A 25,080-nucleotide genomic window follows, 5' to 3' on the forward strand; every position below is an offset into this window, starting at 1 on the left:
ACTTTAATCGTTATACTGTGCAAGTGTTGGTGTGTGTTATCACCTACACTCATACTTCCAAAAACAGTGATGTTATACCAGTTCAGAGTTTGTAGGCTGGTCAATCAAGAACATTCCTGAATTAGAAAACAGAAGATGAGTCTGCCTTTTTTCTTTTTTTTCTTTTTTTCCTCTAAAATAGATTAATAGGCAATATTTCTTTTTTAAGTCTCATTCTATGTTAAATGAAATCCATTGGTAAAATTCTTACAGGTTTCCACAAGAGTGGTTCATAGAATGTTATGGAAGACTGAAGCTATCAGTGCAGTGTGACTTGGATAAGTATCTGAGTTTATTTAAATTGCAAGCCTTTGGGTTAGGGGCTGTCTTTTGTTCTGTGTTTGCACAGTGCTTAGCAAAGTGCTATTCAAGAATAACACTTACACATATGACATTGCAGTACCAATACATGTAGTAATTTCTAGTGTGGAGGGAGCTATCACTTGTGAAAACTGCTGATGTTCAGATGAAGATAAATGCTTTAGTGTTGATACAGTGGTTTAAGACAAACTGCTCAGTTTTGATCGATGCCAACGGTGCTTACAGCTTGTGCTGAGAACGCTGCCCAGGCAGGAGTCACACCCTGCTAGCTGCCTTGTTTTACCTGCAGAGACTCAGTGCCCAAAGTGGAGAAGGCTGGGTGAGAGGCTCTGTAGTCTCTCTTGCAGAGGGGAAGCTGTGTTCATGCTGGTCTGAAATGGGACCTTAAAACCCACTAGATAGTAGGGTTACTCAATTATACTCCTATTAGGTGTGTGCAAATGCTGTGCACAGCACTATGCTGTGAACATACATCAGGTTGAGTTGGAATGGCCTGGCACTCAATTAAGGTGTGCTGTACTTGCTTGCCAAGCTTGACATCAAAAGAGACCAGTCACTATGAAGGTGTAATGAGGGTAAAAATTACTCCAAATCTCCCAGAGTAGCAGCTGCCTGAATTTGATAAGAGCAGAAACAGTGAGAGATGGTGTCCTTGCCATGAGGCTTACCGTCTGTTTTGGAACCTGATGCAAAATCTGTAAAAGCCACTGGAATTGCGTTGACTTCAAAATCTTTGATGATGGAGCTTGAATGATTGGCTCTGTAATCACGCAAATCATGCCAAGTTTTTGGGATAAGCGTCTGGTATGAACTGAAGTGTCAGTTGTAAGGAATTGTGTGCAGGTCTGAAAACATGATTTGCAATGCTAGGAAGTAGGGATGCATGGCAGAAAAAAATCTGCAACCACTGTTTCTGGCATTAGTGTGCATGAAAATTGATGTTTTCATTGCCTTGGAATATCTATCTAAGTGTGCATTTGTGTGAGAAACGGGGAGAAGGATGTCTAGCAATAACTATAAATAAAACAGCTGTTTGTTTTAGGGGTTTTGTGTTGTCTTGTTTTCAAAAGACTTATTTATTCCATTAATTAATTAAATATTCACAAATAACACTGACTTGTAGAAGACTACTTCCAGGGTGAAAATAGCAGCAAAAGCAGTGTATGCTGTCTTTGAAACAATAAAATATATTGTAATGTATAAACAAGAAATGACGGAATGATTAAAGATGTAACTACAGGACAGAAGATTTTTATTCATATCGATGTTAATGTATTCTTCTGTCATAATCATGATCCCCTAGAAGTGTAAATAAACGATTCACTTATTATAAACTGAATAGAATTCATACTGTGGGTATGCCAGCATTGCAGGATCGTGTCCCAGTCTTGGGAGTGCAATGATGTTAATCATTGCTTATTTTGTTATAATGATATAATAAAGCAGGCTGTGATTATGTTAAAGAGTGTTCTTAATAATCGTAAACTTGAGTAGATACAAATGTAGTTACATAACATTTGTTGTGTCTCATTGGACAGGCTACGTTAAAAATATTTTGACTTGTAGGCAACTTTGGAGTACAAAGCACAAAGGTTTTAAAAACATAGGAGTTGAGAGTTGTGTGGGCTGGACAAATGAACATATTCTTTCAAAGATCAGGATTTTGTGTAAGACAATTAAGAAGCTAAAACCTAGTATCTCTGCAATCCAGGGGTTTTCACTTACTACAGCTATTCTTTTATTTCCTTGCCTATAATTCTGTGACCCCTCTTTTGGGGTAGGTTATTGGGCATCTTCAGCAGATGCAAAGAGACTTTGCAAGCAGGGTTTGCAGAGCTTGAAAGTGTGCAAGTAAGTTATTACTTACTAACAGACCTGAAATCTAGCTGAAATTTAGTGATGTACTAAATTAAATGTTAGGACACTCATCACCCCAGTTAGACACTAGGTGGTGAAGGTCTGACGTTCACAGCTCCCAGGGACAGTCTTTTGTTCTGCTGCATTGCCACCTCCTGCTGCACTGCTGGCATTGATGGATAGATGATCCTCCCTAGCCCCAGCCAGACCAACCAGCCTGACTGGCCTTCTGTTGGTTTTGGGAGTTTTTTGGTGTTTTGTTTTTTTTCCCCCCTTTAGGATTTCATACCTTTCTATGATAGGGTATAATTCCTTCTAGTTAGAATAAAATTTAGTGATTATGACCCAAGGCACTGCTAGCTTATGCATATCCATTTTGGAACATGTTCTTTATTTGTAGAAAATTAAACATTTGCACCTTGATGCTTAAGCAGAGTAGCTGAACTTCCATTTTATTTCATTCTTGTATCTTTGGTTGGCTGTTTCTTTCATAGTATCAATAGCAGACCAACAAAGATACAAAAAAGATATAAAGAGCACAGTTTCAAAGTATTATGCTTCTGGTCAGCTGAGCAAACAGTTATGTAGAGATGTGACTAAAAATCTTTAAAAAGATGAGGCTCAGCTGTCAAAACCTACACATGTTCAAGCCACGATCTCATGCTAAGCTAAGTTAGCTGAGCCGTGAAAGTCTATGGTGAGGAAGGGGAACTGCGCGAGTAACTGGTGCTAAATTATCTAGGAGTTAACAGTTCTGTGATATGAAGTGTGAGTTTTTTTTTTTTATAAGACTTTTTTATAAGACTTAAACCAGTGCCTAATTATTATCTTTAAAGTCTATGGTCTTTTTGACAAACAGGAAAGATAATAATATTAAAAAACCTAGCAGAAGAACCTTGTCTTTGCTTGCAAATAAGACTGTGAGCCAGTAACGGTTTTGTGCCCTTAATTTGCTGCATACCAGCTGACTCATGCTGTCTGAATGTTTTTGAAATGAAACAAAATAACAAGGAGTCAAAAGACATTGTTCGTCTAGCAGCTGTGTAAATGTTAAAAGTATTTGATGTAAAAGGAAGAAAAAAGTTTTTTAGTTCCATTGCAGCTTGATGCTGATTGGAGGGAGAGGAGGATATTGGCTGAATATGTTTTGGCTTGTTTTCTACTGCTGCCACCTCTCTAATGGGTATAGTATGGATATAGGACAGGAAATTTGAAGGGGAGGAGCTTTTCCCTCAGTCCAGCTCTGGAGAAGAGCATGGAAGGTATTTTGGTTAATAATCAGTCATGTCAAATGGGTCAGTGGCTTTATTTTGAATTCAGTATTTGGCTATATTTGGCTGGTTGTTGTGTTTCTACATGACATCCTTGTCTGTAAACTGGAGACATAAATTTGATGGATAGACCACACATCCATCAAAAGAATGGAATAAGGAATTGGCTGGATGGCCGGCTGCACTCAGAGAGTTATGGTCAATGACTCAATGTCCAACTGGAGATGGGTAACGAGTGGTGTCCCTCGGGTCAGTGTTGGGACCAATCCTATTCAACATCTTTGTTGGTGACGTGGACAGTGGGATTGATGCACCCTCAGGAAGTTTGCTGACGACACCAAGCTGTGTGGTTCTTTTGATACACTGGAGGGAAGGGGTGTCATCCAGAGGGACCTTGACAAGCTTGAATGATGGGCCAATGCCAGCCTCACAAAGTTCAACAAAGCGAAGGCAAGGTCCTATACCTGGGTCGGGTCAATCCCAGGCACAGCTACAGCTTGGGCAGAAAAGCGATTCAGAGCAGCGCTGCAGAGAAGGACTTGGGGATGTTGGTTGATGAGAAACTGAACATGAGCCGGCTTCAGTATGCACTTGCAGCCCAGAAAGCCAAGCGTATCCTGGCCTGCATCAAAAGCAGTGTGACCAGCAGGTCAAAGGAGGTGATCCTGCCCCTCTACTCTGCTCTTGTGAGACCCCACTGGAGTAGTGTGTGCAGTTCTGGTGTCCTCAACATAAGAAGGACATGGGGCTGTTGGAGCAAGTCCGGAGGAGGGCCACGAGAATGATGAGTGGGCTGGAGCACCTCTCGTATGTAGACAGGGTGAGGAAGTTTGGGCTGTTCATCCTGGAGAAGAGAAGCTGTGTGGAAACCTCATAGCAGCCTTCCGGTATCTGAAGGGGGCCTACAAGGATGCTGGAGAGGGACTTTTCATCTGGGACTGTAGTGACAAGACAAGGGATAATGGGTCCAAACTTAAACAGGGGAAGTTCAGGTTATATAAGGAAGAAGTTCTTTACTGTGAGGGTGGTGAGGCACTGGATCAGGTTGCCCAGAGAAGAAGAGGGCAATCCCTGGCAGTGTTCAAGGCCAGGTTGGACGGAGTCTTGGGTGACATGGTCTGGTGTGAGGCATCCCTGCCCATGGCAGGAGGTTGGAACTAGATGATCTTTAAGGTGCTTTCAAACCCAAATCATTCTCTGATTCTGTTGTACATCTGAGGGGGAAACTTCAACATGGGTTTGTAAAGCATTGCACACCAACTGCTTGGGTTTGCAGTGGGGTAGTGGTAGGAGAATGTGGAGTTCACTCTGATGTGGGTACTCTTTGGCAGGTGCATCATGAATTTGCTGTTTCAGGCTTGCTTTTGGTAGTTACAGAGGAATGATGTTAATCTTTGCCCCACCTTTTTCAGCCACTGCATAGTTTTTACTGAATAACCTAAATTCATCAGTTCTGTAGACACTTGGTGTAATCGGCTTCACATGAGAATTACCCAGAATGTTTTCCTTTCTGACCTTAGTGTCAGTCCAGGGGCTGAACTGCGTTATTTCTGGGCATGCAACAGCATATATGGGAAATGACCTTGCAAAAATGGTTTACATTAAGTAATAGTCTTCTAATAAAAATGATTTATCTCTTCACTGAGTTTCAGAAAAAAGATACTTCATGTTCTAATTCCTTGAGTTAAAGGTGATCTCTTACGTTATTCTATACTTTAAAGAATGCAGCAGATATAACCTGCAAAGCTTCTCACAACCTGGAATCATAGAGGTACAACATTGCCTGAAATTGAATAATGAGATTTCAGACCAAGTAGTCATGCCCAAATGTCTTTTCCTTTTGATTTTGTTTTTAATCATTCCTATTTTCAGAAAATCATCATACACCTTCTGACTAATGAGTTTCTAAAATTGTAATCTTGACTGTTTAAACTTTGGTGTTAAATTGCAGTCTTTCACAGTAGATTCTTTCCAAGGTATTCAAAAGCAAATTATATGTTACATTTAGTTAATATAACACCAAAGACACTTGTCAGCTCTCAGTCATACCTGCAGCATTCATTTTATTCCTTTTCCAAGCCTACCAGCATTTAACGAAAGTTGTGCGTGATAATTCTTGATAATACTGCTTTTACAGTGGTATTTACTCCAACAGTTGAATATCCTTGGTAGCAGATCACATTGGTTGCCTTCCTCGTTCTCCAAGTGCTGGGAGGCAGAAGACCTGCTGACGCTATCAGTATGCCACAGCAGGACACTGTTGTCCTTCAGTGATTGTATTTCTGATATCAAGCAGTATGATTTCTCTTGATTTTTTTTTTTTTTTTTTTTTTGAAAATGAGATCTAGCACAAATAATTGGCCAAGAAGCAGATGCCATGGCTTCTAGTGTCTGCTGGAGATGCAACAATCTGCACTAGGTACTATACATTCGATCAGTTAATTTTTACTTTCCTTCAAAGGGAAATGAAAAATTAGACTGAAAGAGCGTTAGCATGGTTTTAATAGGGTCAAGCCTAATGCTTTGCTGTTACTGAGGTAACCACAGTAGTGTTGCTTGTAGTATAGAACATTGAAGTGAAGGTTTTAGTATACCAACAAAGCTATGCTAAATGTATACAAACAATTTATAAATTCACAAAAGTATTACAAAGTGGAAATTTTAGTGGCAAAAAGCATTATTTAATGGTATAAAGGATGTTCTGTTTATTAAAGCATGACATAGAGAATCCATCCTACAGTTCTGTTGTGACCTTGAACAAAGTCACTTAAATGCTGTGTCAATTCCATGCAGGGAATTATGTTTACTATTATTGGTTGCTGTGGTGTCCTTATACTGGAATACAAAATATTTTGAATTTTCCTATTAAATTATAATTGCCATGCTAATGCTCTTATATTATTTAAACTTATTGCACGGTTAGAGATACCTTGCTATACCCATTCTGAGGAGCAAACAGAGGGGTGTGAAAATACAGGAAATGCTGTTAATTCTGTATGCTTGCATTTTGCTTTCTCATGCTTTGGGGGAAGATATTCAGAAAACAGACCATCTCCTGCAGAAGGCTGTGTGGCTGTACTGCAGCTCTACGCCTACTTCTCTTCAGTCACAACTTCTGAACCTAAAGGAGAAATTGACTGAAGCTGGGTGGCATGGGAAAGCAAAATGGTAGATCTCATGCATTTTCCAGGGATTTTTAATCCATATAAATGAAAGTCTCTGTCCTCTTTGCCTTTGAGGGACTCATAACTAAATTTCTTGAACTCAAAAGTTCCAATCTAGAGAAACCTGATTTTTTGCTTTTAAAGATGAAAGATGATTTTACTTTTAGTCACATCTTTTCTTGAGTTCTATGAAAGGTAACACTCAAGCGTAGTTGAACTCTTATAATTCGGTCTGTGTTAAATATGCCTTGTTTATAAGTTTTCATAAGGAATGTTTTGTAGCTGCAGAAATACCACTTAGGAATAAAGTGGTCTGAACTCTACATGAATGATGCACATTTGCAGTTCAGTGTCTACTCCTGTTTTTCCTCTCCCAAACCAAACATGTTCTGCTGAGTATCTCTGACTTGTTTATTCTTTAATGTTATGGACTTTTGCTAACAGAATGTTTTTGACCTGTAAACTGGTAGTCATTACTCATAGGATTAGGGTTAGGTTTAGGATTAGGGTTAGGAGTTAAGGTTTGGGGTTGGTGTTAGGGATTAGGGTTAGAGGTTAGGGTTGGGGGCGAAGTCTCTTTTTGTTACCCTTTTTGATGCTTTCAAATTATAATCTGAGTTACTTTTCATGAAGCACGGCAGCTGAAACAGTTAAGATAACCAGAAAAGTTGTAGCTGTGCAGTCACATTTGAAACTCTGCAAATGCCTGTGATGTTTATTGTTTGTTCAGTTGGATTCAGTTTCTATTGTATATCTGAAGTCTTGCAGAAGGCGAGTTCTGTGAAGCAAGTGAAAGGAGAACGATTAATAGCTCCCTAAGGGCAGCATTCTTCTCACTAGAGCTAGACCTGCTTCTGTACACTTCCCTGTGTTGTCCCATTAGTTAGCTCATCTCATTTCTAGGGCCAATAAAGCACTGCAAATTAGATTTCAAATTTGTTTAACATTTCATCTTCCACCTCATACTCTTTGTTGCAAATTAATGCTTATTATGTTGATAGCCTTTATGAACCATTTCACAGTCTGAAAAAAGAATAATTAGTAACAGTTGGAAGTAAATCTAGTTTTCATATTAGGCCAGCATGCCCAAATTCACATGTTCCTGTCTTGTACATCCTTAGTTAAACATGATTGTGTGCTTGCCTGCCTAAAACATGACCAAAGAGTTAAGGATGAAAGTCAAATAATATGTCACACATCTACAGTATCATTTGCATAGAAATTACCAATAGGGCAATCAATAGGCATTAGATAATTTCTGTTTCTTTAAAGGATTTTCCAACATGTTCAATATTTAGACTGCAAGATACATGTTGTAAGTGTAGGTAGTGCAGAAGGAAGTTCAGTTGCCACCCCATCCAGACTCCTCACCTCCAGTGCAGCACAGAATGACAGTTAGTAACATAGCTGAAAATGTCACCTGCTTGAGTTCCTTCAGAGCACAGCATTTCATTCCTTTCTTCAGTGTCTCACTGAAATCAATAGAAATGAAAAGTCAGAAAGTCTTGAATGAAGGCCAGGGTATCTGGCAACAAAATGGCCTTGGTAAAAAGAATTTGGTAGTAGAAAGAACAGTTTCATGTGACTGGTCTTTAGAGAATTACTGCAAGATCATTTTTAATTTTTTCTTCCAGTCATTTTTGGTAAAAGTTTGTCATTAAAATGAGGGTAATCCCTGCAAAAGTTATTCTGTCCTGAAAGCAAACAACAAACAAACTCAAAAATGCAAAATTAGCAAAACCAAAAAGCCTGATTTTAACCTCCTTTTTAATGACAGATCAGGGAAGAAAGTAGAAGGGTCAGACTGCATATAATCTCAGACTCCCAGTATTACAGAATCTGACGGCTATGTGCCAAGGCCTAAAAGAGAGGAAAGAAAACCGTTAACTGCATCTGGTATTTTTAACATACTATGGTGAAGGTCTCTTAAGCATTTTCTTTTTGGGTGCATTTAGCTGGGCAATGCTTCTGTCTTCAAATCTGGCACTGTGGTCTCTATGTGCAAAAGAGGATGATACTCCTTTACTATTATCACCAGAGTTAAGCACTACTTACAGCTGTATTACATTTCTGATAGAACTATGGTATTCTCTCAAGTTGTGTTTACCTTGAGAGACTTGTGGCAGAAGTTCATCCGTTGGTCGATCATGTATGTACTCACTCCAGAGTAGGGCATACAGCACCAGAGACACAGAAATTTGTCTTCTGTGTTGATAACCTTTCTCAATCAATTTACGGAGTAAATGAACATTTCTAGATTAACCACAAAAATTATCCTGAAGAATTTTCCTAGCTTTCTGATTGGTTTGATGAAAAGAACAAAATTTAAAAATGAGAACACTTTCTTTTTTAAATATTGACAACCTCATGCTGAACTTTCATACATAAAAATGTAAGTGGAAAATATTTAGGTTAAGTCCTTTCCTTGTTTCATTTGCTATTTAGCAATATATACTTATGTTTTTGTACTTCATGTTTCATAATATTAAATATACTGACTGTCCTCAGTACATTACAAATAAACTGTTAGTGAAATCTGGCACAACTTTCAGATGACTCTCAGAAGTACCCGAAGTTTGGGTTTGAAATTATCTTTATAAATATTCAATAAAGTCTGTCTGGTTTCAAGCAGTGCGATTTAACAGAAACTAAACTCAATACAGCTTTTCCTTTTCATAAAGGAAACTAAAATATATTCAAGGGATAAGTATACTTTAGCTTGATTTAAGTTAAGCATATGGCTCCAGCAGCTTTCATGATAGACGGTGTGAGCCTACTCCAAAATCTGAGGCAGTCACTGGAAATATTTTGCACTGACCACATGCTTCTGCTCTGATCCAGATATTGTTTAGAAAAAAAATCAGACTTTATGGCCATGAGCTTGTACTTCATTCCTTTTTATGGAAGGCAATACATCAGCTTCTGCTGTAGAAAACCAAGATATTAAAAAATAATAATTTGCATTTTGATAAATGAAATTAATTCCATGAAAGAATACCTTCAGAGTACTCAGTTTGTCAGAAAGTATTCTCTGAGAAATCAGCACCATCTTTGCTGTATAATTTCCCCTCCTCCTCTTTTCTCCTCCCTTTTTCCACATACAAGAGAAGAGAAAGGCTAACATTTACCTAGTTCTGCCATTTTATGTCAGAAAAAAGATGGGCTTAATTTTAAGTTCATTGTGAGTAATTCTATTTCTAATTTTAAAATGTCTATTTCTGAAGGCTTTTTTTCAACAGCTATATGTATCTTGAAACTAACACTGAGCACTCTTATCTTTGCTGCTGTTCCGCTTAGATTACTGTCTGTCACAAATATAATGGTTTCCCAATTTCCTAATGCTTGTAGGATTGATTCCACAGATTCTCTTTAAGTTTCTTACACAATTATTGATTGCAGGTTAAAAAAATGAAATAAAAGAAGTCAGGTAACTCTTTCAAGGAGTTTCACCAACTTTGATATCTTCAGATTATGTCTGTAGATGAATGGTTTCTCTTGTAAAGATAGAAAATCTTTCCATCTACCACGGCTGCAGACAAGTGTATTGATTTAGCAGAGCATCAGCCCTTTACAGCATCAGGAGAACAAGGCAAGGCCTTTACCAGTGGAGGTCAAATGAAAGTTTGGTACCCTTTGAAAAAATGGCAGTTCATCCTTAAATCTTCTCTGCTGGCAGGTTACTCATTGCCCAGGCATTGAGAAGTATATACCTGGCAGCAGCTTGGAGTCTAAGTAATTTTATGCCTACACACTTATATTTAGCTGCAATTTATATTCAAGAATATAAATATAAAATTTCTTAAAACATGCCATCTCACCTTTTTATGTGTGTATGTTGATTTCTCTTTCCTCTGTTCTCTTGTTTTCTTTTAGATTATTTTTTCCATCCATCTTAGATAACAGAATAACGCAAGCTGCTTATGTAAAGATATTGAACATTTCTCTGTTGGATTTATTAGTTTTCCATAAATAGTCCACAAATATACTTAATAGAAAAATCATGAACATTTTGACCCCTGAATAAGCAATTCAGACAGATTACTCGCAGCCATTACTTTTGGTTGGGTTCTGAACTGCTGCTGATGCGAGTCTGTATGAAATCCAGACATTGGCCGTAGTGTGTTGCACTTTCCTTGTGCTTTTTTGTGGCAAGAACATTTGTGCTGCTGTTCATAAATATTTGGGGGATGTCAACAGGCATGTTAGAAAAAAGATAAGGAGTGGCACACACTTTTCAAGCTTCCGTTCTGATCCTTAACTCGTCAAGACAGCCAAAATTTCTTCCCTTGTCTTCATTAGATTAGGAGTCAGCCCCACCATTCCTTCCATATTCCTTCTTTTGAACAGGAGGAAGTGAGAAGAAATAAAAGGACCTGTCTATTATCGTCACCTGTCTATTATTTTTATCTGTATTACACATAAAAAGCTGCCAGTACCTACCGTCTAACTAAGACTAAAAAGGCACGTAGTAACAGAATGGCCTGATACTGTGGGAGAGCTCTAATAGCTGGTTAGATCTATCAGTGTCTCAACAGTCTTAGCAAGTTTCTGATTCAATGGGCTGAGTGTATTTCCATCTGTACTATTAGTCTGAAAGTTTTAAGGTTTGACAAAACTAAACTCAGCCTGGATTGCCACTGTAGTGCAGACTAGGAATTTCTTCATGATTATGGTAAAAGCATTTTCTTCCCTACAAAAAGGGTTTTTTTAGTTCTTTCCTTGAATTGTTCAAGAGAGCAAAAACAAGGATGGCAGTTACCAGAGGCTGTCCGTGGAGTAAAATAAACTGAAATCAAGCTGCTAAGTGTGAATTAATGTGCCAGTGGTCAAGTTTCATGTTATAGTGGATTTTGTCTTATTCATCTTTTTTTAAGATGAATGTGTCTTAAGTGTCAAGATGTCAATGTGTGGTAACTGTGTGCAGCTAAAAAGAAGATGATTTACCAAGTAAATGAAATGTCAAATATGAACACATTTCTGAAAGAAAGCAGTACTGAAAATCATGATACTGATATAGAAGAAAAGACTGCTGTTTGATAAAGAATCTGGAATATTGCTTTGACAACCCAAGCCACTGCAGTATTGTCAGCTGAGGAATATACTTATGTCTTCCTGAGATGAATGGTAAAACTCCCACTCAGTTTGGCTTGAGAAGGAATCAAGCCATGCTATTTTTGCACAAATGTAATAGTACAGCTATTTTTGGTTTAAATTGGAGTAGTTGCGGGACTTATATATGCTGGTTAAAGAGCAGTGGATAGGGTGTTTCACAGGATAAGTATTGCCTAGTGAGTAGTAAGTTCCAGCTGTAGCACTGCCTGCCTGCTAGCACATTTCTTATAAAAGAAGGAGAGAAAAGTGATAGATAATACTTACGCCTGTGTGACTTCAGACAAGGAATTTTCTGCTTTGGGTAAATGCACAGCTTTTCTAAATGACCCTTTATTCTGCTGCTTTGTGAAGCTGGATGTAATCCAGAAATTCAGCCTGTTTATAGCTGCTGTTTTAATGCAGTGAAATACTAGCTTTTATCTATAGGTGGCTGACTGTGTTTCTAGTGCATGTTCTCATTGACTAAGAGTAGTGGCTTTAAATATTTAAATAAATGTTTTTGTAGTGATTTGAAATAAAAAAACCCCAAATAGCTACAAAAAATAAAAACCTTTCTCAAACTAAAGCTTAATAACAAAAAGCGTATATTTTGGAATTTAGTTGGTAGTGACTGGATTTTGTTTTGTGTGGAACTTGTTGCAGAAAGGAAATCTTTGTTTCTTTTTCTTTACTTCCTGAGCTTTTGTGTTTCTGAGCTGTTCATAGTATGGTATTTTCCAGTCAGAGTTCCGTGCTTTCAGATACAGAGTGAATGGATAGTTCAGGAGAACTGCAGTTGAATTCTTAAGTATGTTACATTCAAGCTGTCTTTCACTGTCTGACTGAATGAGGAGATGTTGTGGATTCAGGGTAGCCAAAGACTTTCCTGAATTTGCTCATTCAGGCTTGAATCCCAAGTGATAATGGTGCCTAATGACATAGTAGAGCACTTGGAAGTGTGTGCTGGCACAACTGTAATCTTATGAAAATCAGAAGGGTGTAGGCATGTACCATAATTACTAATAACAGAGATTCAAAAATCATGAGTGAGGTTGCAAAAAAACCAAGCCAAAACCAATCCATTTTCCTATAAATCTGGCATAGAAATTATAGGATTATCAGGACAGTGACACCCTTCCTCCCTAGCCCTCTTTTAGATTGTCTCTATTTTACTTACAGGTTTTTAACTTAAGAAATCACTCCTTCAACTTTCCCTGTACAGTTGTGAAGGAAAAAAAAAAGGGGGTTGGGTTGTTGAAGTTTTTTGGCTTCATTGAAAGATGAAATTAGGTTGTAATTTGCCATGATTGAGTAGTTGAGCCCATAGAGGGGGTACAAAATATCTGTTGTTTCTTAATCACAGTAGAGTCGTAAGTATTGATGATGGTTTTTAAGTTAAATGTGCACTATTGGATTGTTGAACTACAACCTTAAAATCACAACCAGCTGAAGTTGTGATTTTAAGTCCAATTCACAGTAGGAAGTCCAATTCAGGAGACCTGTGCTCACAAGGTAAAAACATTTGAACAGGTCATTGTAGTGTGCTACTATGTATAGATGCAGATGGCTTTAATGGATATTTCATCGGGGGGATCTGACTAATTGAGATCCATGTCTCCAGTGAAACTTGAGAAACTGTTGTGCTTTTTAAAATCTAACCCTATGTCAACGTTGTTAAATGATCTGTGTGTAGATTGGCTTGTGTGTTTTCTGGTATGGGTAAAGGAGGGTAAGTGGATAAAAACTGCATTATCTTTTTCCTGTATTGTTTAAGGCTTGAGAAAGGTTTTGGCATTCTTTACGTAAAACTGGTGTTTATATCAGGAACTTACGGAGTTGCATTAGAATGTTCTTTTTTAGCCATATCAAGATTTCTATAATTATCACCATGTAGGGCTGAAATTTTGCGAGCATGTAATTATTTAGTCAAAATGTAGAAAAATCAAAAGCATTGCATTGCGTTTTCATCTTCATAGGAAAACTGTTTTCTGTCTGAAGTACAGAAATCACCAAGTTCAAAACCCAAAGAGGAGCATTGAAGAAATTTATTATATACATTTATACAAGGATTTGTTGGTATTTAACTGAGTTGCTAGCCTTAGAATATGTGCTTTAGCACCCTTTTGTGAAGATCATCTAATGCTTATGGTCATATCACTTACATGATATTCTGTAGGTTCTTGCATGATACATAGGCTCTCTTCTTGCCTCCTGGATGGGAGGAATATGTCTCTCTCCCTACATCCAAATATTTCACAGCCATTGTTTACTATGTTTGTTAAGTGGAGGCTAAAATCCATAACTTGGTACAGAATGGAAAAAATCAGTGTCAGATCTCTTGTTGTGCAGAGGTCTGTGGTCATGAGTTAAATCAAGTTTGCTGGTTGGTTTTGTTTGTTTGTTTGTTTGTTTTTTGTTTTTTCTACTCTTGTTGCTATTGTGATTATCATTATTTGTGTGACTGTCATCCTTAGGAGCTCCAAATGTGGGCTTTTACTGCATTGTTCTGTACAGAAGACTGAAATGAAAAGACCTTATGTAGTAGAAAGTATGTAGAAAGACAACACTGACACCAGGAGAGAGAAGAGTACATGTGGAATGTGGAACAGACTTGTTTGGAGAGATTGCTTTAGTCTTTGGCAGTCAAAGATTTTTTAGATTGTTGTGACCAACAGGGCATGGGTGGGACTTTGAAGAAGGCATTTTGCAGATATTTATAGTTAATATCTTGCAAGCGAGAGAATAGGGGCATTCCTGAGAGTGCCTTTGTGCTCATTCCTGCTCCGTCATGGAGACTGCAGGAAAACAATTTTTTCAGTTGTGGAAAGCAGGTGGCTTATGGATTTGTGAACCAATTCCCTACTGTCCCTCTGTGACCCACTGTGAAACACAAATTTAGGGACTAGCTAAAATAATACCTTTGGGGATCCAGCAGCATAGATAGCTAACCTGAGGCTTCACAGCAGCTGCAGGGGTTATTGCAAGCTTGAGGCTGCAGTGGCTAACACAGATAGTCTCTGTTGCATAGCTATTCTCTCTGGGGAGCAAAATTCCACTTGTGTTAGGCTACTAGGCATTCTTCCCCGCACAGAATGAGTCTTGATAACAGGTTTAAGCCTAAGATGTGTCCTTATGGCTTCCCTGTTGATTAAGTACATGTCATGTGAAGACTAGATTATTTATCTAAAGTTGTTTTCTTTGAGGACAAAATGAATATATTCCACTAGAATATTAAAACTAAGACAACAAATGGCACATGAAGAAATTACACTTAATAGCTGTCAATACAAAAAGAAGGTTTTGCTGTAGTTAAGGTAAAGATCTTTTGATGATGAGAAATACAATGGCATACTTTTCTAGTTATCTCAGACATGTAGAAGGAGAGGGAAGATCTTAGGTTGTCTAAGTCAGCATTTACATAATAGGTCCTGATCAGATTTCGGGTTACAGATTCACATTTGAGCCAGGGAGATGGAGATGTGCTCTGCTGTCTGCTTGCTCACACATCCTTTTCTGACTTTCATATTTGCCCTAGACTGCAGCAACTATAGTAGACTGGTGTCTTACGCTGCTGCAGAGGATTAGCAGGACTTATATCCTTGATGGAGAGATTTTATTAAATGATAAGAGGTTTCTGCTATTTTAATAACAGCAACATTTTAATAATAATAAATATACTGAATTATAAGCCATTTGAGCAGCTCTACTACTGATGCTACTGTTGTACCGTCTGTTTCTTTATTGCTGATGTAATTGTATTTGATTTTTATTTATTTCCTTATAGCTGCTTTCAAAAAGGTAATAACTGTAGAATGCAAGAATGGTTGTATGACCAGTTAATACGATTTCTTTCTGACAGCACAGAAGTTTAATAAAAGTTTTCATGATAAAGAAATGGTTTATTTTTTTCTTTTCAGGTACCATGATCAACAGGATGTTACTAGCAACTTTCTTGGAGCAATGTGGTTGATTTCAATAACTTTTTTATCCATTGGATATGGTGACATGGTACCTAATACATACTGTGGGAAAGGAGTCTGTTTACTCACTGGAATAATGGTGAGTGTTTCTGAATTTATTCACTGGATATGAGATTTTTTGCTGCAATTAATTGCAAAATTTGTGGTAGTCATAAAGAAATATTTATTTGCTGGCTTGTAGACTATATATGCGTGCACCATTGCCATGGTCTTTCATTCCTCGTAATGGAAAGGAGAGTTTTCTTTAGGTGAAATTCAGCAGCTCTGTAATGAAATACAGAGAAACAAATTCCACCCTGACATAAGTCACAACTTCAAAATCTCAATAGAGTCTTTCACTAAATGTTAAGATACCATATCATCTTAAATATCTTTGGACACATGTAACTGACTAGTACTAATCATTAATCTCCAGTTCTTAAGTTAATCACAAAGAAAGCAACATGATGGTAGCTGATCCCGTAAAGCATTTTGTATGAACGTAGTTTTCTACTCTGTTTTTATAAGTCCAATAGCATACTAGCCATAGCATTCCATTGATTGAAGTGGATTTATATATTGCAATTTTCACAGTAAGTGTTTTTGTTACCATTGATATGATGCAGCAATTGTTAGTCCATGCATATTCAGTATATTTATTAAATGTAATTTATGTCTGATTTTAATTTTTCTGTACTGCACCATTTGGTCAAAGTTAGGCAGGGAGTAAGGTGATGAGAAACTTAACATGAGCTGACAGTGTGCACTCACAGCCCAGAAAGCCAGGTGTATCCTGGGCTCTGTCAAAAGGAGTGTGACCAGCAGGTCGAAGGAGGTGATCCTGCCCCTCTACTCTGCTCTTGTGAGACTCCACTGGAGTGCTGTGCGCAGTTCTGGTCTTCTCAGCATAAGAAGGACATGGAGCTGTTGGAGCAAGTCCAGAGGAGGGCCACAAGGATGATAAGTGGGCTGGAGCACCTCCCATATAAAGACAGGCTGAGAAAGTTCGGGCTGTTCATCCTGGAGAAGAGAAGGCTGCGTGGAGACCTCATAGCAGCCTTCCAGTATCTGAAGGGGGCCTACGAGGATGCTGGAGAGGGACTTTTCATCCGGGACTGTAGTGACAAGACAAGGGGTAACGGGTCCAAACTTAAACAGGGGAAGTTCAGGTTATATAAGGAAGAAGTTCTTTACTGTGAGGGTGGTGAGGCACTGAAACAAGTTGCCCAAGGAAGTTGTGAATGCTCCATCCCTGGCAGTGTTCAAGGCCAGGTTGGACGGAGTCTTGGGTGACGTGGTCTAGTGCGAGGCCTCCCTGCCCATGGCGGGGGGGTTGAAACTGGCTGATCTTAAGGTCCTTTCCAACCCTAACCATTCTATGATTCTATGTATTACAGCGTTTGGGAAATTTACACAAATCTACAGTAAACTAGCAGTTAAAAAGCTACAGCCTCTAACACTTTTATTTGTGTCAACTCCTGTTTAAATGTCCCTGTGTATGAGAGGGGCCTAATAAGCATCATATGTACTGTATATAACAGGAAGATACATACTTGTTCCTGAATTTTTGCCATTGATTATAACTAATGTGGCTCTAATATCTACTTCTGTTAAAACAGATATATTGGGATTATGGCTGAAAGCTAATGGTATCAAATAGTTGTCTCTTTTGAACAGGTGTTTTGGTAAGATTTTAATTTATAGGAGTGCATTTTATGTCCAAAGATTAAAATAGATCAATGCATTTTTGAAATATTTAAGTTTTTTTCTGTTTTTGTTTTGTTGTTGTTGTTTTTTTAACATCTGACAAGCTTCAGGTCACTAACCTTGTTGAGAAAGACTTCCAGTACATTTTGCCTGTGGTGGCAAATGCTTAACTCCTTACATACAGAGTTCGCAATGTAGTTGGAAGGTACAGGCTGAAAGAGGAATGACTCAGAAAGCTTTTCTAAAAGCTGTTGACTAAGCTCAAATCTGCCATCTTCTGGGCTATTTGCTTTTTCTCCTCTTTCTGAGTTCGATTTTGATGCCAGAGAGGTTAAAACGTGGTCATAAGTTCATTAGGAAAAAAGAAGGACAAGCAGTATATATTGTCACAGAGATGTGCAGAACCGGGACAGAACCCTGTCACAAAGCTTTCCTTCTTCCCAGACACTGTTTAGAAACAAGAAGCAAATAATTGAAGATGCAGGTATCAGATAAGTTCATTCACTCAAATTGTTCAGCACTTTTCAGCATTTCATCATGAAAAAAGTTTCCTACTCATCTTCATGTCTTTGTTTTTTATGATTAAAAATTCTGCAGCTGCTTTGGAAGGACGAAGACTCAAATCAGAATCTTGTGGTAATAAGTTTGGGATGAATTCTTCCAGAGATGGAAAGCATTCTTAACCAAAAAATGAGCCAGGTAGCTAGCATGTGATGATAGGTAAAACAATACAGGAAGCCTGACCCCTAATTACATTTTTAAGGACATCTGCAATATGGCTTTGGCAAACATCATCATTGAGAAAAAAATGGGAGAAAGTCAGATGCTCAAATTACTTTTTTATTTCTTTTTATTATTATTTTATAAAGGATCTGAAAGATATGAAGTATGAAACAGTGAACATAATAATGAATTATCTTCCAGCCTAACCTGCAATACCAGAAAGCTTATAGGTCTTGAATATAATTCTTTAAAACCAGCTAGTCTTCCGAAACTTGTGCAAAAACTAACTAATGTTTGTTGTGGGAAAAATAAGATCCTAAAAAAGACTTACTGATTTTTATTTCATTAGGAGTGGTTGATGGTCTAATTAAAAGGTACACCAGGAGAATTGTTGAATGAACATAAATGAAATGAAAATGTGTATGTGATTTTTAAGAGGGAAAATGAATTCCTTAGCATCTGAAGTAGCAAAACCATTTTTGGATTAGTGTGATCAATAACAAATACCATTGAGTTTTTGCTTTTGGAAAAGGTCACTGTTAAAAAGGGTGGAAGGAAGAATAAATAGGAATACTTGTGAATACAAGAGTAATTACACAGAATACTGAAGAGTTAATACCGGCTTTGCAAAACTGGTGGCCCATGAAGGGCTTCTTCAGTGTCTTGACTTCAATGAAGGGAGAGCAGCCCAGGTATCCTGGCTGCCCTCCCCCTTCTGCCTCAGGAATTGCTTTCTGTGCAATGCAAATTGCACTGCTTGGGCTGAACCCTGCATTGTGCTCCAGCCTGGGAAGTAGACTTTGTGCGGTCTATTGATGGCACCAAGTTGTGCTGGCTATTGAAACTGCAGCTGCTGCTGTCTTGAGGTACTGGTTCAGGTGTCATCTTTGAAATTCTGCAAATGCATACTGCTGGAAAATAGGAAAATATGTACGCATATTCAGTTTATACCAAAAGGAAAAAGCCTTGAGAATTGTTAAGAATAATCCAGCAAAGAAGTCTGATTAATGTATTAGAAGAACTGGGGGGTGAGGGAGGGAAGAAAAAGAAGCCTGTGAACAAAGAAAGCAAATAGTGAAAAAATACTGCCAGATTGATCCACTTACTTTTTGATCTTGTGAAGCATTTAAATATGTGAGACTTTAATGAAATACTGACACAGCACAATACAGAGTTGGTGGCATGGGTTAATGCGGAGATGCTTTACGTATGGGCAAGTGAAACTGAACTGAGCACCTCAACTGTATTGCTTACCTGTTTTTCCAATGAGATTTCACTAGACAGCAGTAGTAGGCTATGGGCCAGGTGGACTATAAATTGGGGAGCAAATGTGTCCTCCGCCCTCTGTATACAGTAGGTCTGCAAGAGCATGATGAATGGATAGAAATACGAGTTAGTGATATCAAAATAGTATATAAAGGAGATGGGGAGACCTATGGCATCTTCACCATGCCATGCAGCTCATCAGAGTTTTGTCTGAAGGTGCCATCCATGGTTATCAGTGCACACCAAAACAGATTTCTCAGATCCTGGTCAGCAGGCTGAGTTCAGCTATGGGTGGAGCACTTTGTGCTGGTGCTAAGTGGAACTGCTTATACAGGTAACACTTCCTCCTCCTTAATGGCTTTATGGAATTAGGGCCTTGGAGTGGTTTGCCAATTTTCCCTTGCTTTATAAGGAGTATAATGAAGTTAGCAAAAGTTTAAAGAAGGGAAGTAGAAATTGGTAGAAATTAAAGCAGGGGTCAAGTGTAAGAAGGTATGGGAGAAAGTATAATTATTGGCCATGAGATGGATATTTGTGCCTACGCAAGATAAAATAATGGCAATCTGTCCTTCTGACTCCAAATGCAAGGATCTGTTTGCAAGGTTTGAAAAGGACTGTTTTCCTTTTACATCCAGCATTATGTGGTGAGCTAGTGCATTTATTGTATGATACAAAACTAAGGATGCAGAATCTTCCTGTAGAGCCAACTGCCAACAATTAGAAGCAGGCATGCAGAACTAATAGGTTAAACCTGTGTTGCTACAATAAAATGGATGTGTTGCAATTGGCCTGTCACAGGATGCATAGGGTGGTTGGCTATAGCTGGGATAAAGATTGCTTTATATTAAGTAGCTGTTATTCCAGTGTCTGCCTTGCTAATGCTGAAAGTGCAGCTTAAATGCTTTTGTTATTGAAATGAACTCTGAAGAGATCATTAAGCCTATGAAAGAACCAAAGAAATTAGGAAACTCTTCTTAAATTTACATCATAAAGGTGGACAAGGACAAGATGTTCCTTTTGGAAATTTGTAAGTAGCATCTTAAAAGATAAAACAGGATTTCAACACCACTCATGTAGGTGAAGAATCTTATTAGAGTCTTACTAGAGTGGTTGCAATGCAATCTGACAAGAATTTAATTCAGTTGGTTCTGAGAATTCAACAATAAATATAAGTGACATCAGGATTCAGAACAGATTGTGTTTATTCCTTCTAACATAATACAACCTAACTCACCATTTCTGTGTCCAGCAGAAATGTAATATGGAGAAGACAGTTAATGCTTGAATTATTATAATGCTTGAATATATTAGTTTAATATAACTATTAAAAGTTGGGCTGCTCAGAAGTTCTTCAGCGCCCCTACTGTTGTTCCAGCATCCCAGATTGCCAAAAGAGGAACTTCTGTAAGGAACAAACATAGTTTGGGATTATTTTATGGCTGTAGCTTGTTGGGATGAAATTTCTAACTGAAGAAAAGAAAAATAAATGACCAAATTGAGTTGAGAAGCTCCAGAGAGCTCTGAAGTGCTGGTTAGGGTAGTAATCTTTAATGTGAGAGAATGGCACAAACCTTCCTTTGAGTAAACAAAATCTAGAATTAGAAAAATTGAGAAAAGAACTTCCCTTGGAAGGTCTTCAGTTTGTACTGATAGAACTGGAAGTTTTTGAAGTGTCAGAGGATGGGGGAACTGTTTCCCGCCTATTTAATATAAAGCAATCTTTATCCCAGCCATAACCAACCACCCTACGCATCCTGTGACAGGTCAATTGCAATGAAATTATGTTATCTTCAAAGCATAGCAGATGTTTTTCTGTAACAGTCATCAGCTAGGAGTTACGGATGCATTTCAGCAAGTTCAAAGGTAGGTAGTTACTGGCTGAAATGAACAACAATTGTCCCATGATATCTTTGTTTACATAGATACAACCAGAGCTGATGACTGTTACAGAAACACATCTGCTATATTTTGAAAAAGTATAATTTCATCTGCAACAAATTCTGATTTAATACAGGAATTTTAATATACTTTTACATATATTCTCATGAAACTTTTGCAATTGTGTTTGCATTTACAACAAAGGTGTTGGACAAGAACATCATTGGTAGCAGTCATCCTGAATTATCAAAGTAATGTTTCTGATCAGCCTTGTGGGCTGTTAAGCCTGCTTGTTTAGTGAAATCAGATTTCACTTCCTTGCTCAGAAGAAAGTTTTTTGCACATTGACAGAAACTGCCTTGATCTCCAGAGAGTGTTGGAGCTGTTATGACCACTGATGGCTTCCCAAAAGCCCAGCTACCAGAGTGCATTCAATTCTTGGGCTTCTCTGAGTTAACAGTACTACCATTTGTAGGTTCCCTTTAGAAGAGAGATTGTCTTAATTTTATAAAACATCATTTTCTGTGCTGCCCCAGAAGCTTTTACTAGTACGCAAGAAAAGGAGTTTACTTCACTCGTGCTATGACTATTCACTACAATGTCTGAAAGTATTTAATCAATTACATATTTGTATATGACATTTAGTGCTCTTCATAATTTTTATTTTTGCAACATGGCTAAAAACCTTATGGGTTAATGAGAAGTAAAGGAATCTGCTCATGTGCTATGGCATAGCTTATAAGTTTAAATGTTGCAGTAAAATTCTAGCTGTGGTGCAAACTACACTGACGACAATACTAGCCAGGCAGATATTAAATATATGGATGTATAAATAATGCAAAACTATTTTGGGTCGCCTTTTTGGCTGAGATGGCATAGTTGTTGTGCTACTACTCATCCTATTTTGTTTCAGTGTTGCGAGGTTACACATCTCTCCCAGTAAACAATGACAAATGCAAAACCGCGTTTATACACCACCATTTTCTTAACCTCTGTCTGTCTTGTGGATGGATTCCTCCCTCACCTTTCACGCTGTTTCGGAGGGGGTTTTTTTAACCTCAAGCAAGTTTTTTCGAAATTTTTTTTTTCTCCTCCTATGGTGATCCTGTAAGTCCGCCTTCTGGAGAGCCAAATGAACAAAATACCTGTATAAATTCTTACAGGATTTTAATTTTATGCAGAGCAGCAGGAGGAATGTTGCGCATTTTCTGGTGCAGAGGTAATTTCCCACCAGAACCATATGTCTGCAAAGTGGACCTTTTTTCTCCCTCAGTGGATCCCAAGGGAAGTGAGCAAGAAATATGGCAAATGCCTTCTTTCAGCTACAGGCAAGTATAGGAGGACATTTTTGTGGCAACCACAGCGCTAAAGACCACACTTCATTTCCAGTCCAGTAAACCAAAACTGCCAGATTTTCAGCTGAGACACTGATACAGAGTGTTGTTTCCTTTCACACCAGTAGCACCCTCTAGGCATATACATGACCTTCAGGCATATACATGACCTCCAGGCAGTTGCAGAAATGGCTCAATTCATTGCTGCCTTGTAAAGTTATTTTGGAACCTTACCAAAGAAAGAACCAAGTGGAAATGCCAGAGGCATTTACTTAGAGAGTACTGGGGTTCTCTGCTGTCTAAATGCTGTTTTCAGTGCAGCTTATCAGCCAGTGCTAACCGTTCTTTACCTTTGATAACCCTATAGTTGAAGAGTTGCAAGCACCTCTTTTTGGTAATCACTAAAACTGGACCTTTACCAGAAAGTTAGATGTAAATACTAGACTTTATAGGAGCCTGAACCCTGCAGTTTTGCAATCCCTGTGTATTGCACAAGTGTGAACCCTCAGTCCTGGCACTTGTGAGCAGTACAAAAGTCATGGTCTTGATTCAAACTTCATAGACTCACCCTCATTACATACTTTGGGCAACACCTGCTTTTTCCCTCTAGCTGTCATGGCTATATCTGTTTGGGTTTACCATAATGTAAAATTCTGTGTGGTAGTTTTTAAGTTAGTCAGCTTTGGTCTTGTGGTTCTGATGATAACAGCAGAAAGCTCAGGCAGGGCTGCATCAGCGAAGAGGACAAAGGGCTGTGATTAGACTGCTGAAGGCATCTCAGCTGGTTTAGTATACAGATTGATACATAATCTCAACAGACCACATCGGATCTGAAGGAGAAAAAAGGCAAAGTCAGGTCTAATGTTATGATGTGTACTGTGTAATTGGTTAATACAGACCTACGTTCATTATTTATTGTTATTTATGTTCCTGTAGTGCTTCAGGGCTCTTAACACCTGATTCTGTTGATACCAGTACTGTATAAAGGTAGTAGCAACATGTAGTCCAAGTTCCTGAACAATTTACCATCTCCATATAGCAAAGAGAATGGGGAACAAGGAGGTATTATGCAGGGTCAAAACAAATGATCTTGGCATACCAGACTCTTAAGTACCTTCACTGGTTTTGCTAGGCTTTGCTATCCTAAAAAAGTAGAGGAGGAATTTGAAAGAAAACTATGTATCAGCTTTGCACATGTTTCCAGGAAGCTTTTATGAAGTCAAGAGATGATGCAAAAGATTTTATCTCAAGGGGCTTACTAAAGCCATGAGAAGGAAGAGCTGGGAGTTATAAAATATTGCGACTGAGGGCAAATGTTCTATGTGTGATGCCATAGAGAAAGGAATCATAGATCAATTATAGTTGTAGCAGCAGCATTATAGATTAGAAGTTTAAATGTTGCAATAAGATTCTAGCTGTGGTGCAAACTCTACTGAAGACAATAGTAGCCAGGGAGGTATTGAATATATGAAAGTATTAATAATGCAAAACTATTTTTAGGTGACCTTTTTGGCTGAGATGGCATAGTTGTTGTCCTATAACTCATCCTTAAATGGACTGTTCAGCAGGGTGGAAGTTGGTGGCTTTCAGATATATATATCTAGCTGAAATTGCAATGGACTGATGAGGGGATGTTATGAATATTCTTTCATTCTCTTTTCCCTCAAATTTTGAAACACTGGAAGTCCTAAGTGCCCTTAAAATCAGCGTGCCTACCAAGCCAAAATGCACTACAATAACTCTGTAATTCAAGAGGTAGACAGGAGGCTGAATGAAGAGAGGAAATTCCAACTAGAAATACTTACTGCCTTGTTACTTGAAAACATATACATTCCTGCCTTTTTAATTTTTTTATTATGTATAATTCCCCTGAAAGTTAAGCAAGAGCTTGAAACAGTGATTTAGTTTATTATTTACTTCATAACAGGAAAAATAGAATGATGTTGGAAATTACAAAATGCAGTAATCAAATATAAGACTTTTTAGAATTTTATTCTCAAAATAGCCCTCCTTGCAGTTGAAATAAATACTATAGTGCTATTACTTAGCCTATGTCATTTTAATAAAAAAGTAGATGCTGCATTATGTAGCATTGATATAAGAAAAAAACCTGAGCACATGAGCATGAATGTATTTAATTCATGCTACTGATTTTCATCTGAATCAGGATATTCCAAAACATGGAAAGTTTGATGCTTATGATTCTACTGTAACTGTATCACCTCTACTTCATTTCTGCAGTTTGGAATAATTCTCACTTTATTAGTATCTTTAAGGATGCTGAGATCTTTACAGAGCGCATAAATAGCGCAGAGCTTTGTAAGATAAAATATTAAATAGCGTTATGTACTTTAAGTGGAATTTCAATCTTATTTCTGTAAGCTGTTAGTTGTTTAAAGAATGAGTGTAATTTGTTTTCCTTCAACGTACTGTGAAACATAAACATGCAGATGGTATAACACTTCATTCT

General features: G+C 38.0%; 1 protein-coding gene across 4 annotated transcripts in view; it reads left to right on the forward strand.

The window, feature by feature from the left end:
- KCNN2 (potassium calcium-activated channel subfamily N member 2) overlaps positions 1-25,080 on the forward strand; it is a 67,582-nt gene that overhangs the window by 30,200 nt on the left and 12,302 nt on the right. For 3 of the 4 annotated variants that reach the window (XM_030469726.1, XM_030469728.1, XM_030469729.1), the window contains one exon: positions 15,661-15,802. In XM_030469726.1, coding sequence (XP_030325586.1) covers positions 15,661-15,802 — 142 coding nt within the window. Of the gene's footprint in view, positions 1-13,523; positions 13,529-15,660; positions 15,803-25,080 lie in introns of those variants that run through there. The other variant, XM_030469730.1, reaches the window with a different exon arrangement.

The sequence above is a fragment of the Strigops habroptila genome, chromosome Z, assembly GCF_004027225.2.
Source record: "Strigops habroptila isolate Jane chromosome Z, bStrHab1.2.pri, whole genome shotgun sequence".
Taxonomy (NCBI): Eukaryota; Metazoa; Chordata; class Aves; order Psittaciformes; family Psittacidae; genus Strigops; species Strigops habroptila.